Below are 14,637 nucleotides of genomic sequence, written 5' to 3' on the forward strand. Positions count from 1 at the left end.
AGGGCTCCATCCCAGGACCCTGAGATCACGAACAGAAAGCTGAAGGCTGACACTTAACTGACTGAGCCACGTAGGCGCCCCTAGAATACCTGTTTTTAAATGGTTTTTACCATATTATTTTTTTAAAGAATCATTTACTATTTTCCTTTTAACTTTTTATACCTAATATGGGAAAAGTGCTGACCTTTGCTTTGACTTCCTCACCACAGTGCTCTATCTTACTCACTGCCATCTTACCTACTTTTCTGAAGAACAGGAAATTACCAGAATGATACCAATCATTTCAACCAGTACTGGGTTAACTGTTTTTGTCATAGTTTTCATATTTATTAAATGATGCTGTATTCACAAAATTTCTCTTTTCTTAGTACCTGTTTTGTCACCTAAACAAAGCTTGAGAAGGATATTATAAATACATAATTTTTGTTATGGGGAAATTTCACACCCCCGAGTATAATTTCTCAGTTTACTTTTAGTAAACAAACTTTTATTAAACATAGATCACATCTTATTTTTCATTTAAAATTGAGGGTAGAATGAAATGGGAATTGTTTATAGGGGGAGTGAATTTGACATTTCTGTTCATCTGTATAGCATTCTTCTGGTTTTATTAATCTCCTCCATTTCTTCTTCTGGATTAATATTTGTTTTCTTTTTGATAGGCAGTGATGGTTTCTGAAGACTTTAATATAGAAGCTCCCAATTATTTGTCTAAGGAATCCGAAGTTCTTATTTATGCCAGACAAGATTCTCAGTGCATTGATTGTTTCCAAGCTTTTTTGCCTGTGCACTACCGCTATCATCGGCCACATAGTAAAGATGGAGAAACCTTTATTGTGGTCAATAACCCTGATTTATTGATGTATTGTGACCAAGGTGAGAGTTGCAAGTCTTTTCTGCGGGTTGAAAATAAAAAATAAAGGTATGGTGGCAAGTCTAAAGTCAAGGACAGGGATGACAGAAGGTTTCTTTTTTCTTTCCTTTTTAACTTTTTTTTTTTTAAGATTTTATTTATTTATTTATTTGTCAGAGAGAGAAAGAGAGCACAAGCAGGGGGAGCAGCAGAGGGAGAAGGATAAGCAGGCGCCCTGCTGAACAAGGAGCCTGATGTGGGATTTGATTCCAGGAGCACGACCTGAGCTGAAGAAGAACTGACTGAGCCACTCAGGCAGCCCTCCTTTTTAACCTTTTCATTGTAAAATACACCATAGGTATAGAAAAACTTCACAAATAAATAGTTTAGTATATTATTATTATTATAAGTCAAAGACCCTTGTAACTACCACCCAGGTAGAGAAATAGAGCTTTACCAGTCACCCTAGCAGCAGCTGTGTGTCCCGTCTCAATCATAGCCTCCTCCTTTCCTCTAAGACTAACCCATATCCTGACTTTTAATCAGTTGCTTATGTTTCTTTATACTTTTTTCACCCAAGTGGGCATTCGTGGATAGTAAAGCCTCACCTTCCCCATTTGAGGAAATATATTTCCACTAAGTCTCTTAATTTACAGGTTTCCCCTCTTTCCCTTTCTTTTTTTTAGATTCACCTGTTGAGAAACCTGGGTCATCTGACCTGTCTAATTTCTCATAGTTGGGGTTTTGGTGATTGTGCTTATGCCGTTCATGTAGCCTCTTTATTTCCTGGAAATTGGCTGTTGGCTCCAGAGCTGTGATCAGATTCAGCTTTTATTCTTTTGACAAGACTATAGGTGGTGCTATGTTCTTGTATGACCACTCATACAATGTCTGGCGTGTTTCTTTTTTTGGCCATTGATCCTCTGCCCCTGTGCTGCTTTCTGTTTCTTTATGCTGATTTGCAGAACTTACAGCTGTTGGTGTTTTGTCTATACTTGTATAGATTTTTGTGTTTGAGGGAATATTTTACCACCTAGTTTTGTGTAAATGTTAGCCATGAGTTTTTGGGTTTGGGAGTAATTGTTCTTTCTGTTTTTGTGTGTGCATTTGAATGAAAAAACAAAACAAAACAAGGAACTATGCTTCTTCATTTTCAGTCTTCCTAGAATCAGGACTTTAAGAAGTCCCTTTCAGATTTTGGTGCTTTGTGTCTCCAAATTTAGGTTGATTAGAATATTCACAAATCAGGGGCGCCTGGGTGGCTCAGTGGGTTAAGCCGCTGCCTTCAGCTCGGGTCATGATCTGGGGGTCCTGGGATCGAGTCCCGCATCGGGCTCTTTGCTCAGCAGGGAGCCTGCTTCCCTCTCTCTCTGCCTGCCTCTCTGTCTACTTGTGATCTCTCTCTGTCAAATAAATAAATAAAATCTTAAAAAAAAATAGTCTATTTAAAAAAAAAGAATATTCACAAATCAGTAGCACCAAAGATTGGGAGATAGGAAGTTTTTATTTTTTTATTTTTTTTTAAAGATTTTATTTATTTATTTGACAGACAGAGATCACAAGTAGGCAGAGAGGCAGGCAGAGAGAGAGGAGGAAGCAGGCTCCCTGCGGAGCAGAGAGCCGGACGTGGGGCTCGATCCCAGGACACTGGGATCACGACCTGAGCGGAAGGCAGAGGCTTTAACCCGCTGAGCCACCCAGGTGCCCCAATAGGAAGTTTTTAATCATACTTTGCTGCCATGGTATATTTCATGATGAGAAAATAATAAACTGTTCAACTTTGTTAGATCTGTTCATCCAACCTAGTTTTCTTTCTTTTAATTACTCAGAATAAAGTTTAAAAATGCCCTCTCTTCAGAGACCATCTGGAGTTCTGGTATTGTTTTTTGTTTTGTTTTGTTTTATTTTTTTAGTCTGAATGCTCTTTATATGGATTTGTTTAGTCTATGGAAATTTTTTTCAGTTGTATGCTTAGGATCTGTTATTTTTTCTGAGTATATGTTATACTTTAAAAAAAGTTTAAGTTAAAGTTTTTAAAAAATTGTACCCACTGGGGGCACCTGGATGGCTCAGTAGGTTGGGTGTCTGTCTTCAGCTCAGGTCATGATCTCTACATCCTGGGATTAAGCTCCATAGCTGGCTTCCTGCTTAGTGGGGAGTCTGCTTCTCCCTCCCTCTGCTCGTTCTCTCTCTCAAATAAATAAATAAATAACATCTTAAGAAAAAAAAGTGGCACCTACTGTAATAGAATTTGTTAAGAACTCATGCTTCACTTCTGTACAGTCTTGGTAATTTTGTAATTTCTTAGGCATCCTCTTAGAACAGGTTGCTAAAATAAAATGGCATGTGATAGATGGATTCAGGTCTTGTACATTGTGTGGCAACGTGTATGAGTACTCATATCTCAACATGGAAGACTGGCTTAGCATCTAGTCTGGATGCATGTTTTCTGATATGATGTTCTACCACTTTTTCTCAGAGTTTCCAATTTTGAAATGCTGGGCTCAGTCACAAGTGGCAGCTCCTTGTGCTTTGAAGAATAAGGATATATGCCAGTGGAACAATATGAAATACAAATCAGTAAGTTAATATTTTGAGGTGTTTTTCGATCATGCTGCATTATTGAAAACTCATAATGTTTCTGCCACATTTAAGGGATTAGCATTTTATATTCTACCATTGAAAGCTGTTTTTGTTTGTTTTTATTTTTTTAATTTTTTTTTTAAAAGATTTTATTTATGTATTTGACAGAGAGAGATCACAAGTAGGCAGAGAGGTAGGCAGAGAGGCAGGCAGAGAGAGAGTGAGAGGGAAGCAGGCTCCCTGCGGAGCAGAGAGCCCGATGCGGGACTCGATCCCAGGCCCCCGAGATCATGACCCGAGCCGAAGGCAGTGGCCTAAACCACTGAGCCACCCAGGCGCCCCTATTTTTTAAATTTTTTTTAAAAAGATTTTATGTATTTGTTTGATAGAGAGAGAACAAGCGCAGGGAGAGGGAGGTAAAGGGAGAGGGAGAAGGCTCCTGCTGAGCAAGAAGCCCAATGTGGGCCTCTGTCCTAGGACCCTGGGATCAGGACCTGGGCCGAAGACAACTACTTAACCAACTGAGCCATCCAGGAGCTCTTTGTTTTTAATGTTGTTTCTTTGCTACTAATGGCAACAGTGGCTCCTCATTTCTGTAGAGTCATAGAATCATTTAATTTGGGGACTGGAGATTTAGGGTTAGTTCCATGCCTTATATTAGTCTAGAACCCAAGTAAGCTAATATGCTTTCTAAAGGTATGGAGTAGCAACAAAAAACAGTGCTATGTCCATCAGGTTTTACTTTATCTAGAAAAATGTTTCGACAGCTGATGTCAAAGAAATACTACCTATGTTTTTTCCAGGGGTTTGATGGTTTCTTGTCCCACATCTAGGTTTTTAGTCCATTTTGAGTTTATTTTTATTTATGGTTTAAGAAGGTAGTCCAGTTTCATTCTTGGTTTTACTTTATAGGTACTTTATTTTATTTAGAACTTTTTATTTATTTTTGAACAACAACATCAATTAGTTAACTTCAATATATTACATAGAAAGAGTGAGAAAAGGGAAATAAAGACTCCAAGTAGTACTATTTCGACTATGATAAAGTTTCTAGACAGTTGTATTGCAATTTATATACCTAAATCCAGATTGTGGTCAGCCATTTTAATAGTTTTGACCCCGACCTTGTTTTCAGTTAATAAATTAGGTAAGTATTCTTACTTCATTAACATTGGTTTTGCCTGAGGAGTGTACAGTTTTCTATTTACCTTCTTTAGTTAACATGGTCTACTTCTCTCTGTTCAGAGTGGCAAGTCTTATACAACCATCTCTCTTCTTTCCCTCTTTTCCTGACCTTTCCTTCCTCTTTTTTGAGCTGCATTTTAACTGATGGTTGTACTATCTGTGTTTCACTTTGACCCTAATTCTTTTTAAGGTCTGCCTCCTTTGGTGGAATAGCACAATCTCTGTCATCATTTTTACAATTTACCTTTACAAGGAGTCAAATGAGTCTGCAATAAAAGTAAAATAAATTAAAATGTTAAGCCCTCATGACCTGAGCCGAAGGCAGAGGCCTAACCCACTGAGCCACCCAGGCACCCCAATAAAATCGGTTTTTAAAAATATTAAAATTTAGGTAACTTAGGAATGCTCTTATTTTTGGTTCCTTTTTATAAATATCTGGAGTATAATTTCACATCCAAAACAAATGTTAATAACATAATCTGTAACAAAGCCACCTAAAAATTATCTTTTAAAAAAATGGTGTCTTAAACAAACAAGACTTAGTGTAGATCACCACCTCAGTAATGGTCACCTATTTTCCTGATATATATACACAAGAAATGTTAACACACACACAAATCAAAGGGTTCATTAAGACCTTTTCAAGTTACATGGTCTAAAAGAGAACTGAATTCTGAATGTTTTAATAAGGTAATTACTTATTTTGTAGCAACGCACACTACCAGTATTTTAAATTAATAAATTATAAACACTAATTATACTCTTCATTCACATAAGAAAATCACATGTAATTCTCCAGATGTATTTTAGAGTGTACAAAAAGAGTTCAGGTTCCATATGTTAATGGAAATCTACTCAAAAGCAACTCTACACTGCAAAACATTAGCAGAGTCATACGTCTTATAATTGTCTGCTCTAAGAGAGTTCCCCACTACAAAATAGCAGTGCTTTGTAGTAAGACTTAACGGTAGCTAGTTGTTTTCTAGGCTAGCTGGTAGACAGGCTTCAAAGCAACTCCAAGGAAAATACTTCAAATCTATATTAATCTACAACGGCACATACAAACAAATCTGCTTTCATTTTAATTTAAATAAATCTTTAAAAAAAAAACCCGATTTTTTTTTTTTATGATTTTACTTTCTTTTTTATTTAAAGATTTTATTTATTTATTTGACAGACAGAGATCACAAATAGGCAGAGAGGCAGGCGGGGATGGGGGGAAGCAGGCTCCCTGCTGAGCAGACAGCCTCATGTGGGGCTCGATCCCAGGACCCTGAGATCATGACCTGAGCCAAAGGCAGAGGCCTAACCCACTGAGCCACCCAGGCGCCTCCAAAGGCAGAGGCTTAACCCACTGAGCTACCCAGGTGCCCTGATTTTGCTTATTTATTTACCAGAGATCAAGGGAGAGAGAGAGAAAAAAAACATGAGTACAAGCAGGGGGAGCAGCAGGCAGAGAGAGAAGCAGGCTCCTTGCTTAACGGGGATCCCGATGCAGGACTTCATCTGACTGGGATCATGACCTAAGCGGAGGCAGACAGTTAACTGACTGAGCCACCCAGGTGTCCCTAAAAAACTATTTTAAACCACAAAATTTCCTAGAGTTTTTACCTCTTTATCGTTAAAACCAAATAGAAAATAGAAACCAAGTTGAACTGTAGGAAAACTGTTTTGTTGGTCAGGATGACAGTGACTTTGATGTTTTAACAGTAAAAGACACATTCAACTGTGTAATTTGTGAATAATAGACTTTTTAAAGGTATTTTGGAGAGAGAAACAGCAAAACAGAAGTGATTGGATACTTAAGCTTTATTGTTGTTTTAATGTTTTTCCTTTAGGGCTTTGACTGAGAGATAATTCTGTATTCTAATAGAAAGGTAACAAAAAGAAGTAAATGTTTATACTGATTACAGAGGTGACAATGGGGGATAGCTAGCATCAGTAAAAAGTAGAAGTCAGAACTAATGAGAATTTAAGGATTATTGTGATGAATCTGATTCTGTTACATTAAGTGAAATGTTGAATCCAAAAGAATCGCTCAAACAGTAATGTTACATGTAGTGTAGCATTGGCTGAAAGATACTAAAAGAAAAAAATTACATTAAAAGTCAAAGAAATAGTGGTCTCATCTTAGGTCCTGCATTTTAAATGTCTCTAACCTCTCTCTCTCTCTCTCTCTCTCTCTCTCTAGGTATATAAGAACGTGACTCTACAGGTTCCAGTGGGACTAACTATACACACCTCTTTAGTATGTTCTGTGACTCTGCTCATTACCATCCTGTGTTCAACTCTGATCCTTGTGGCTGTTTTCAAATATGGCCATTTTTCCCTATAAGTTTTGTGGAGCTTAATGCTTCCCATAAACCTAAATAAGACCTATTTACTTGCTATCAGAAGTGTTCTTCTAGGGATGCCTGGGTGACTCATTCGGTTAAGTGGCTTCCTTCAGTTCATGATCTCAGGGTCCTGAGATCCCGCTCCTTGCTCCACAGGGAGCCTGCTTCTCCCTCTCCCTCTGTTGTTCTCCCTTGCTTATACTCTAGCTCTCAAATAAATGAATAAAATGTTTGAAAGAAATAAAAGAAAGAGTGTTCTTCTACAATTATGTCATTGTTTTTGTCTTCATTTATGGCTATAATTTTGTGTACAAGAGGAAATTTTGGACCATTTTCAACCCATTCCAGAATTTAGTGCTCTGTTGTATAGACTGTTGATAATCTTTAAGCAAGTGCCAATAGGAGAGGAAACTTAATTTTGTTCAATTAATATTTATTTTGTGAGAAGTGATTTTATTTTCATTACAGTCATGAAAAGAGTACTTTATGTGTTAGAGACAAAATATTCTCATTTTATGAATAGAAACATTTTAATTTCAGCTAAAAATTGAGAAAATCGTTATAAATGAGAATAAAATATTTTGGGTGAATCAGTTTATTTCAACATTAATTTTATTAGAATATTAAAGTTACTCATCCAGAGTTTAAAGAAAATAAAGTGGGACAGCTAAGAAATTATTAATATCAAGATTGATTATTCCTTAAAGCATTTCCATTCTCTTTTTGTATTTTATTATACTGTTTTGAATCTATGAATGGCTAGATAAAACTAAATACTAAGTACTAAGACACAGTTTTTGTTTAGTACTGAATTTGTCAGGAAGACAATTCAGATTGTCATTTTAGAGTATGTTTTATTAAGTTGTACATTTATGAAAAAAAATATTTTCTGTATCTTTTGCTCCATGCTGAACTTGGGTCTTAAACTCATGACCCTGAGATCAAGAGTCACATGCTCTACCGACCACTGCTAGGTACCCCTCTTTTGTGTTATCTTCAGTGAATTTTTTTAAACAAAGGTTCTTATTCTACTGTTTTTCTTGGGGAAAAGTTAGAAAATAAATGCCATAGCTAATTAAAAAATAAAAAGGTGGGGGCGCCTGGGTGGCTCAGTGGGTTGGGCCTCTGCCTTCCACCCAGGTCATGATCTCAGGGTCCTGGAATGGAGCGCCGCCTCAGGCTTTCTGCTCAGTGGGGAGCCTGCTTCCCCCCTCTCTCTCTACTTGCCTCTGAGTACTTGCGACCTCTCTCTGTCAAATAAATAAAAAAAAATCTTTAAAAAAAATAATAAAAATAAAAAACATATGGGGCACCTGGCTGGCTCAGTCAGTGGAGCATGTAACTCTTGATCTCAGGGTTTTGAGTTTGAGCCCCACGTTGGATGTAGAGATTACTTAAAAATAAAGTCTTTGAAGAAAAAAATAAAAATTAAAAGGCAAGCACATCCTTCTGTTTATTTGGGGCAATGCATTGAGGACAAGCATGTTCCAAAACAGAAGCCAGTAAACCAGGGTTTGTTTGCAATGTTTGTTTCATAGAATAATGGAATGATACACATTTATATATGCTAGCACTGCTTAGCTTCCTAAAACATTCTGGTGTTTTTATGGGAATAAATCTTTTAAAATTTGACATGTATGACTTGATGAGTCATAATAGTTCTTTTTGAAGGGATGTTTAAGAACGTAAGTGTTGAAAAAGGCAACTGAGTGCCATGAAACAAGAAATATTAGAGACCACTAATATTTCAATTAGCAATAATCGCGCCTCGGATAAACCTCATTAGCTACGATACTGCCACTGCGCAAAGCTAGAGACCACTAATATTTCAAACCCAGTCTAATTTTATACTTGTTTAGTATCTTCTTACAAGAAAGAATTCCTGTTTTTTACAAACATTTCTTTACAGTGGGATTAATATGGGGACACTGAAATGAAATTATATGTCAGTTAAAATTCAGTAACATGAACAGACAGCATATTGAAGTATGATTGGACGGGAACGTGTTACTTCTTAAGAGTATATATGGGGAAAAAAAGTATATGTCAAGGGGCAGAATATGAATATATATATATGAATATGAATATATATATTCGTATATATACATATATATATATCTATATTCTTTTGCATATCAGAACCAAGTTTCATCAGGATTTAAATGAGTTTTCAAGTTAATATTTGAGATGGTGGCCTGGGATATGATTGAGCCATTTATTCACTTACACAAGTATTCAAGGATATAATAAAAATGTGAAAGTGAATGAAGAGTACTTCGATATGACTCTTTTTGCCTAATAAATGGTTGCAGATGACATCACTTTTTTTGACATTACTTTTGATAGAACATTTCTGGTTTTGAACTCTTTATTATCTTCTTTGGATACTTTGAATAAGCACTTTATTTTTTTAACAAGTTCTGTGCCCAACGTGGGGCTTGAACTCATGACCCTGAGATCAAGAGTCACATGCTCTACCAACTGAGCCAGCCAGGCACCCTAAGCGCTGTATTTTTAATTTTTTTAATTTTTATTTTTTTAAGGTTTTATTTATTTGACAGTGAGAGAGAGCATGAGAAGTTGGGGGAGTGATAGAGGGAGAGGGGGAAGCAGGTTCCATCCAAGGACCCAGGATCATGACCTGAGCCAAAGGTAGCTGTTTAATGGACTGAGCCACCCAGGCGCACCAAGCACTGTATTTTTAAAATCAGTTTTGTAGTTCTGTGTATGGCCTTTTTTGTTTAAAGTGAAGAAAATGGGTACTGTCCTCTTGGTCATTTTGTTCCAGTATATGTGGAACTTTTATGGTTTATATTTCTTAAAAGTATTAGGTTATGTTTGTTTAGATAAACAGAGACATGAGTTACCTCAGCTAAGGGTGGTGATGGGGCAAGTGTGTGTGTGTGTGTGTGTGTGTATCTAAACCACTCTACCAGGAATTTAGATTATTTAGCTAGGTCTCATGGAAGATGGTATATATATAGCTTGGAAACTGGAAAGATCTAATGCAGCTCTATTGATTTCAGAATATAATGAGTTTAAGAACGATTCGAGGAAGATATTCTATTTATTTTAGGTACTCATTTATATTTTGATAATTGGTGCTCGGGACACCTGGATGGCTCAGTTGGTTAAGCGGCTGCCTTCGGCTCAGGTCATGATCCCAGTGTCCTGGGATCGAGTCCCACATCGGGCTCCGTGCTCGGCGGGGAGCCTGCTTCTCTCTCTGTCTCTGCCTGCCACTCTGTCTGCCTGTGCTCACTCTCTCTCTGACAAATAAAAAATCTTGATAATTGGTGCTCAAGATATGGAGATAAATTAGGTGAGATGACTAACACCTTTCCACATTATCCTCCAAACTTAGAAAATATACTACTGGCAGGTAGTTGAATGTAGGGTTTGGTAGGCTATGAGAGAATGAGATAATATGGATTAAATATGCTCTTCAGGATTGTCCTAACCAGTGATAGGATGGGTAGGTTTAGCTAGCTATCTGAGTTCCCACATCTCAGACCTTACTTCTGGAATCAGTTTCCTCCCGAAGTATATCTTTTTAATGAGTTCCTTTAGTAGGTCTTTCTCTTTTTTTTAATTGAAGTATAACTGACACACAATGTTACATTAGTTTCAGGTGTACAGCATAGTGATTCCACAAGTCTATGGTTTTGCTCTGCTCCCCACAAGTGTAGGTACCATTGTCACCATACAACACTATTACAATACCGGCAACAGTCTCTGCTTTTGTCTGATGCCTTTTTTTTTTTTTTTTAAGATTTGATTTATTTATTTGACAGAGAGAGCAGAAGAGAGGGAATACAAGGGTGAGTGGGAGAAAGAGAAGCAGGCTTCCCGCCAAGCAGGTAGCCTGATGTGGGGCTTGATTCCAGGACCCTGAGATCATGACCTGAGCCGAAGCCAGACGCTTAATGACTGAGCCACCCAGGCACCCCTGATGATATCTTTCTTTCACCCTCATATGACTGATAATTTAGCTCAGTCTACATTGTAAGTGTGGTTATTTTATCTCGGTACTTTGAAAATATTTTTCCACTGTCAACTGGCACCCATTATCTCAGTTCAGAAATGTTCAGAAATTTAATAATTGTTTCTTTGTAGGATATGTCTTTCCTTTCCTGTTGCTTTATCTATGGTTTTCTGCAGTTTGACATTGTTGTGTTTGAAAAGATCCCTTTTACTTATCCTGGTTGGGCTTCATTTTGCTTCCTGAATCTGAAGATTCTTGTCTTTACTCAGTTCTGGAAAATTCTTAGCCATTATCTCATCATATACTGTCCCTTTTGTATTCTCTCTTCTCTCAGAGTTCTTACTAGGTGTATGGTAGACCTTCACAATATATCCCCAATGTCTCTTGATCTTTCTTTCATATTTCCTTTGTCTCTGGGCTGCTCTCAGTAATTTCTTTCGATCTGTCATCCAGTTTACTAATTCTCTCTTCAATGTGTAATCTACTGTTTAACCCAAACATTGGCTTTGGTTGCAATTATTAAATTCTTTATTTGTAGAAGATCTACTTGTTACTTCTCAAAGCTGCGTGGTCATATTTTTAAAAAAGCAATATCTTGTTTCTTACTCCTGTATTATTTTGTTTAATCATTTAAATTTATCTTATTTTATTTTATTTTTAAAGATTATTTATTTATTTATTTGACAGAGGGAGAGAGACAGGGAGAGGGGGAACACAAGCAGGGGGAGTGGGAGAGGGAGAAGCAGGCACAGGGAGCTGGATGCAGGACTTGATCCCAGGATCCTGGGATCATGACCTTAGCTGAAGGCAGATGCTTAATGACTGAGCCACCCAGGCATCCTTAAAATTACTTTATATTCTGTACCAATAGTTCCACTATCTAAAGTTCACAAGCTTCATTATTTTGTTTGTGGTTTCTGTTGATTCATTCATGGTGGCTTATTTCCTCATATATATTATAATTATATTTTGGGTGCTCATATTTAGCTTTTGAAATCCTCTTTATCTTTGGAAATCCTTTCAATCCTGGGTTAAGAGTGAACCTGTGCAGTGAGGATTTGTATTTGTTTCTTCTGGGCCTCCAAGCACTACAGGCTGGGACCACTTTCTTGACTTAAGTTTTCTTGGACAGTATAGGTACTAAAAATTTGAACTTTCAAACCCATGTGAGGAAAAGCTCGTGGTTATGAGTTCTAAAGGGAGATTGTTTCCCCCTCCATGCCACTCTAGACTAAAACGTACTAATTTCTGCTTGTCTCCCTGGGCTGGTATAAGGGATTAAATTTTTTTTTTCTTAATTCCTAGTCTATTCTTGGAGTTGTGAGTTTCCTGTGAGTTTCCCAGCCTTAAGCAGGGATCACTGTCCCAACTCCTTGTATATGCCCAAGGCCTTGTCTTTGGTCTTATGTGCAGCTAGTAAAACCACAGAGATTTCTGAGATAGTTAACATACCCTCACAACAACCATAGCTTCACCATCCTGCTGCTTACCACTCAGGTTTCTTGCTCCCCCTTTGGGTTGTGTGGAGTTTGGAGGACTATCAGAGGTATTCCTCTTTCTTCCTTGAAAGCTTAGTTATGCCTTTGAAGGGATGCTCTTTTTTATCCAGCATTTCACTGTGTTTAATAATAGGACTGTTTTTCAGGTTACCTAATAATACTGTGTCATACTGCTCTTTGTTTCCTTTCTCTCAACATCAGCTGGGTTTTTATTCTACATCTATGCATAAGCACAATCTAGGTACCTTCTCCATTTCTACCATGTCCTTAGTATCAGCTATGATTACTGCCTTTCTAGTTCATTTCCCTTCTATTCTTGCATCTTTATACTACATTTTCCATATAGCAATCTAGTGATCTTAAAGTATAAGCCAGATAACTTCACTTCCTTGTTTGAAACTCTTTAATAGCTTTTTGAAATAAATCCAAACTCCTTAGTATGGCATTCAAGATTCTTCTGACCTGAATCTTATCTATGCTGGTGTTTTTTCACAGTACACTACTCTTGCACTAAGCTCAAGCTACACCGGTCTTCTTTACTGATCATAGCAAGCCTTTTTCTTGATCCTTTTGCCTGTAATGCTTTCTCCTAGGAGCTTCTCATGTCTCTCTTCTGTTCTCAGCTTAAATGTTGTCTCCCTAAAGATGCTTTCTCTGGGGGCGCCTGGGTGGCTCAGTGGATTAAGCCGCTGCCTTCGGCCTTGGGCTCAGGTCATGATCTCAGGGTCCTGGGATCAAGCCCCGCATCGGGCTCTCTGCTCCGCAGGGAGCCTGCTTCCTCCTCTCTCTCTGCCTGCCTCTCTGCCGACTTGTGATCTCTCTCTCTGTCAAATGAATAAATAAAATCTTTAAAAAAAAAAAAAAGATGCTTTCTCTGGCCACCCAATCCAAAATAATCTCCCCAGTTTTCTTCTCATACCAGATATCATGAGTTTAATTACTTGTTCGCATATCTGTAAGCTTCACAAAGGCAAAGGGATTCATGTCCATCCGTTATCCCTGATGCCTAAATGATACATTTTAGATGTTCAAATGTTTGTAGAATTACTGAATACGCTGATGAACTCCTCCTGGATAAAACATGACGGCTTTAATTTCAAAGAGGTGGGACTTCATTTAGCAGCAAAAAACAGTAAGAGTGGGCGCCTGGGTGGCTCAGTGGGTTAAGCCGCTGCCTTCGGCTCAGGTCATGATCTCGGGGTCCTGAAATCGAGTCCCGCATCGGGCTCTCCGCTCAGCGGCGAGCCTGCTTCCCTCTCTCTCTGCCTGCCTCTCTGTCTACTTGTGATCTCTCTCTGTCAAATAAATAAATAAAATCTTAAAAAAAAACAGTAAGAGTTTGTAAGTAAAATACAAAATGGATAACAATGTAGTTATCACAAACAAATGTAGGGAAGCAGATTTCTGTAACAGCAATGTTGGTCAGCATCTTTGACTGGCACGGACCCGAATGGAGATAATGCTCAATTAAAGGAGGGACTGTCTGTCTTTCTCAATTTAAAGAACACTGTCCCCGCCCCTCCCACCGCCAAGAAGGAAAAAAAAAAAGAGCGTGAAAGAAAGCGAGAAGAGCCGGACGCACGCTTCCAAACTACGACTCCCAGCAGCCCCCGCGTGAGCCCGCCCATCCGGATGTGGTGCTGGTCTCCGCCCCGTGGAGCTCCCGGCTTGGGCCAGAGAGGGGCGGTGTTCTGGCCCCGCCCCTGCCCGCTCCCCGCCGTCGCCCTCCCCCAGGGTTGTGGCCACGCGCAGCGGCGGCGGTTGTTCCGCTTCCCCTCCGGCCCGGGCCGTCGCCATTGCCGAAGGCTCCCTGCCCTCCCCTGCCGGCGCCCGCGGGGCTCGGCTGCCGCTCGGCCTAGCGGTAGCAGCGGCTGCGCTCCAGCGCGGCTCGTCTTCCCGCCCCGCTTCCCCTTCCGTCCCCGCCTGCCCCGCGCCGCGCGCTTGCCCGGGGCGGCTCCGGAGCCCGCCGGGAGCTCGGACCGAGGCGCCTCGCTGGGGCGGGGACCTTTCCTCGCCTGGGGTAAGTGTTCAGACAGGCCGGGACGCGGGCCGTCGCTCTCTTCCTCCTTCCTCCTCCGCGGCCTGGCCGGCGCAAGCGGCCCGCGGCAGCCTACCTGCCGGGGGCAGCGCCGGGGCAGCCGCCACCTGCGTGCCTGGAGCCGCGGCTCCTGGGGCGGTGGCTCATTGTCTGCTCCC

General features: G+C 39.5%; 2 protein-coding genes, 1 non-coding gene and 1 pseudogene across 3 annotated transcripts in view; 2 read left to right on the plus strand and 2 right to left on the minus strand.

Annotated features, from left to right (window-relative positions):
- PIGX (phosphatidylinositol glycan anchor biosynthesis class X) overlaps positions 1-7,146 on the plus strand; it is a 41,296-nt gene extending 34,150 nt beyond the window's left edge. The window contains exons 6-8 of the mRNA XM_046003645.1: positions 663-876; positions 3,333-3,433; positions 6,813-7,146. Coding sequence (XP_045859601.1) covers positions 663-876; positions 3,333-3,433; positions 6,813-6,956 — 459 coding nt within the window. The 3' untranslated portion in view covers positions 6,957-7,146. The remainder of the gene's footprint in view (positions 1-662; positions 877-3,332; positions 3,434-6,812) is intronic.
- A 1,427-nt stretch (positions 7,147-8,573) lies between these two features.
- LOC123941009 lies at positions 8,574-8,769 on the minus strand (annotated as a pseudogene).
- Positions 8,770-9,380: 611 nt separating this feature from the next.
- TRNAK-CUU lies at positions 9,381-9,453 on the minus strand. The gene has a single exon. It is a non-coding gene; the product is annotated as a tRNA-Lys (tRNA).
- A 4,876-nt stretch (positions 9,454-14,329) lies between these two features.
- The window catches only part of PAK2 (p21 (RAC1) activated kinase 2), a 92,912-nt gene continuing 92,604 nt past the window's right edge, over positions 14,330-14,637 (plus strand). The window contains exon 1 of the mRNA XM_046001668.1: positions 14,330-14,461. The gene's annotated coding sequence lies outside the window, so the exon portion shown is untranslated. The remainder of the gene's footprint in view (positions 14,462-14,637) is intronic.

Source organism: Meles meles, chromosome 4 (assembly GCF_922984935.1).
Source record: "Meles meles chromosome 4, mMelMel3.1 paternal haplotype, whole genome shotgun sequence".
NCBI classification, from domain to species: Eukaryota; Metazoa; Chordata; class Mammalia; order Carnivora; family Mustelidae; genus Meles; species Meles meles.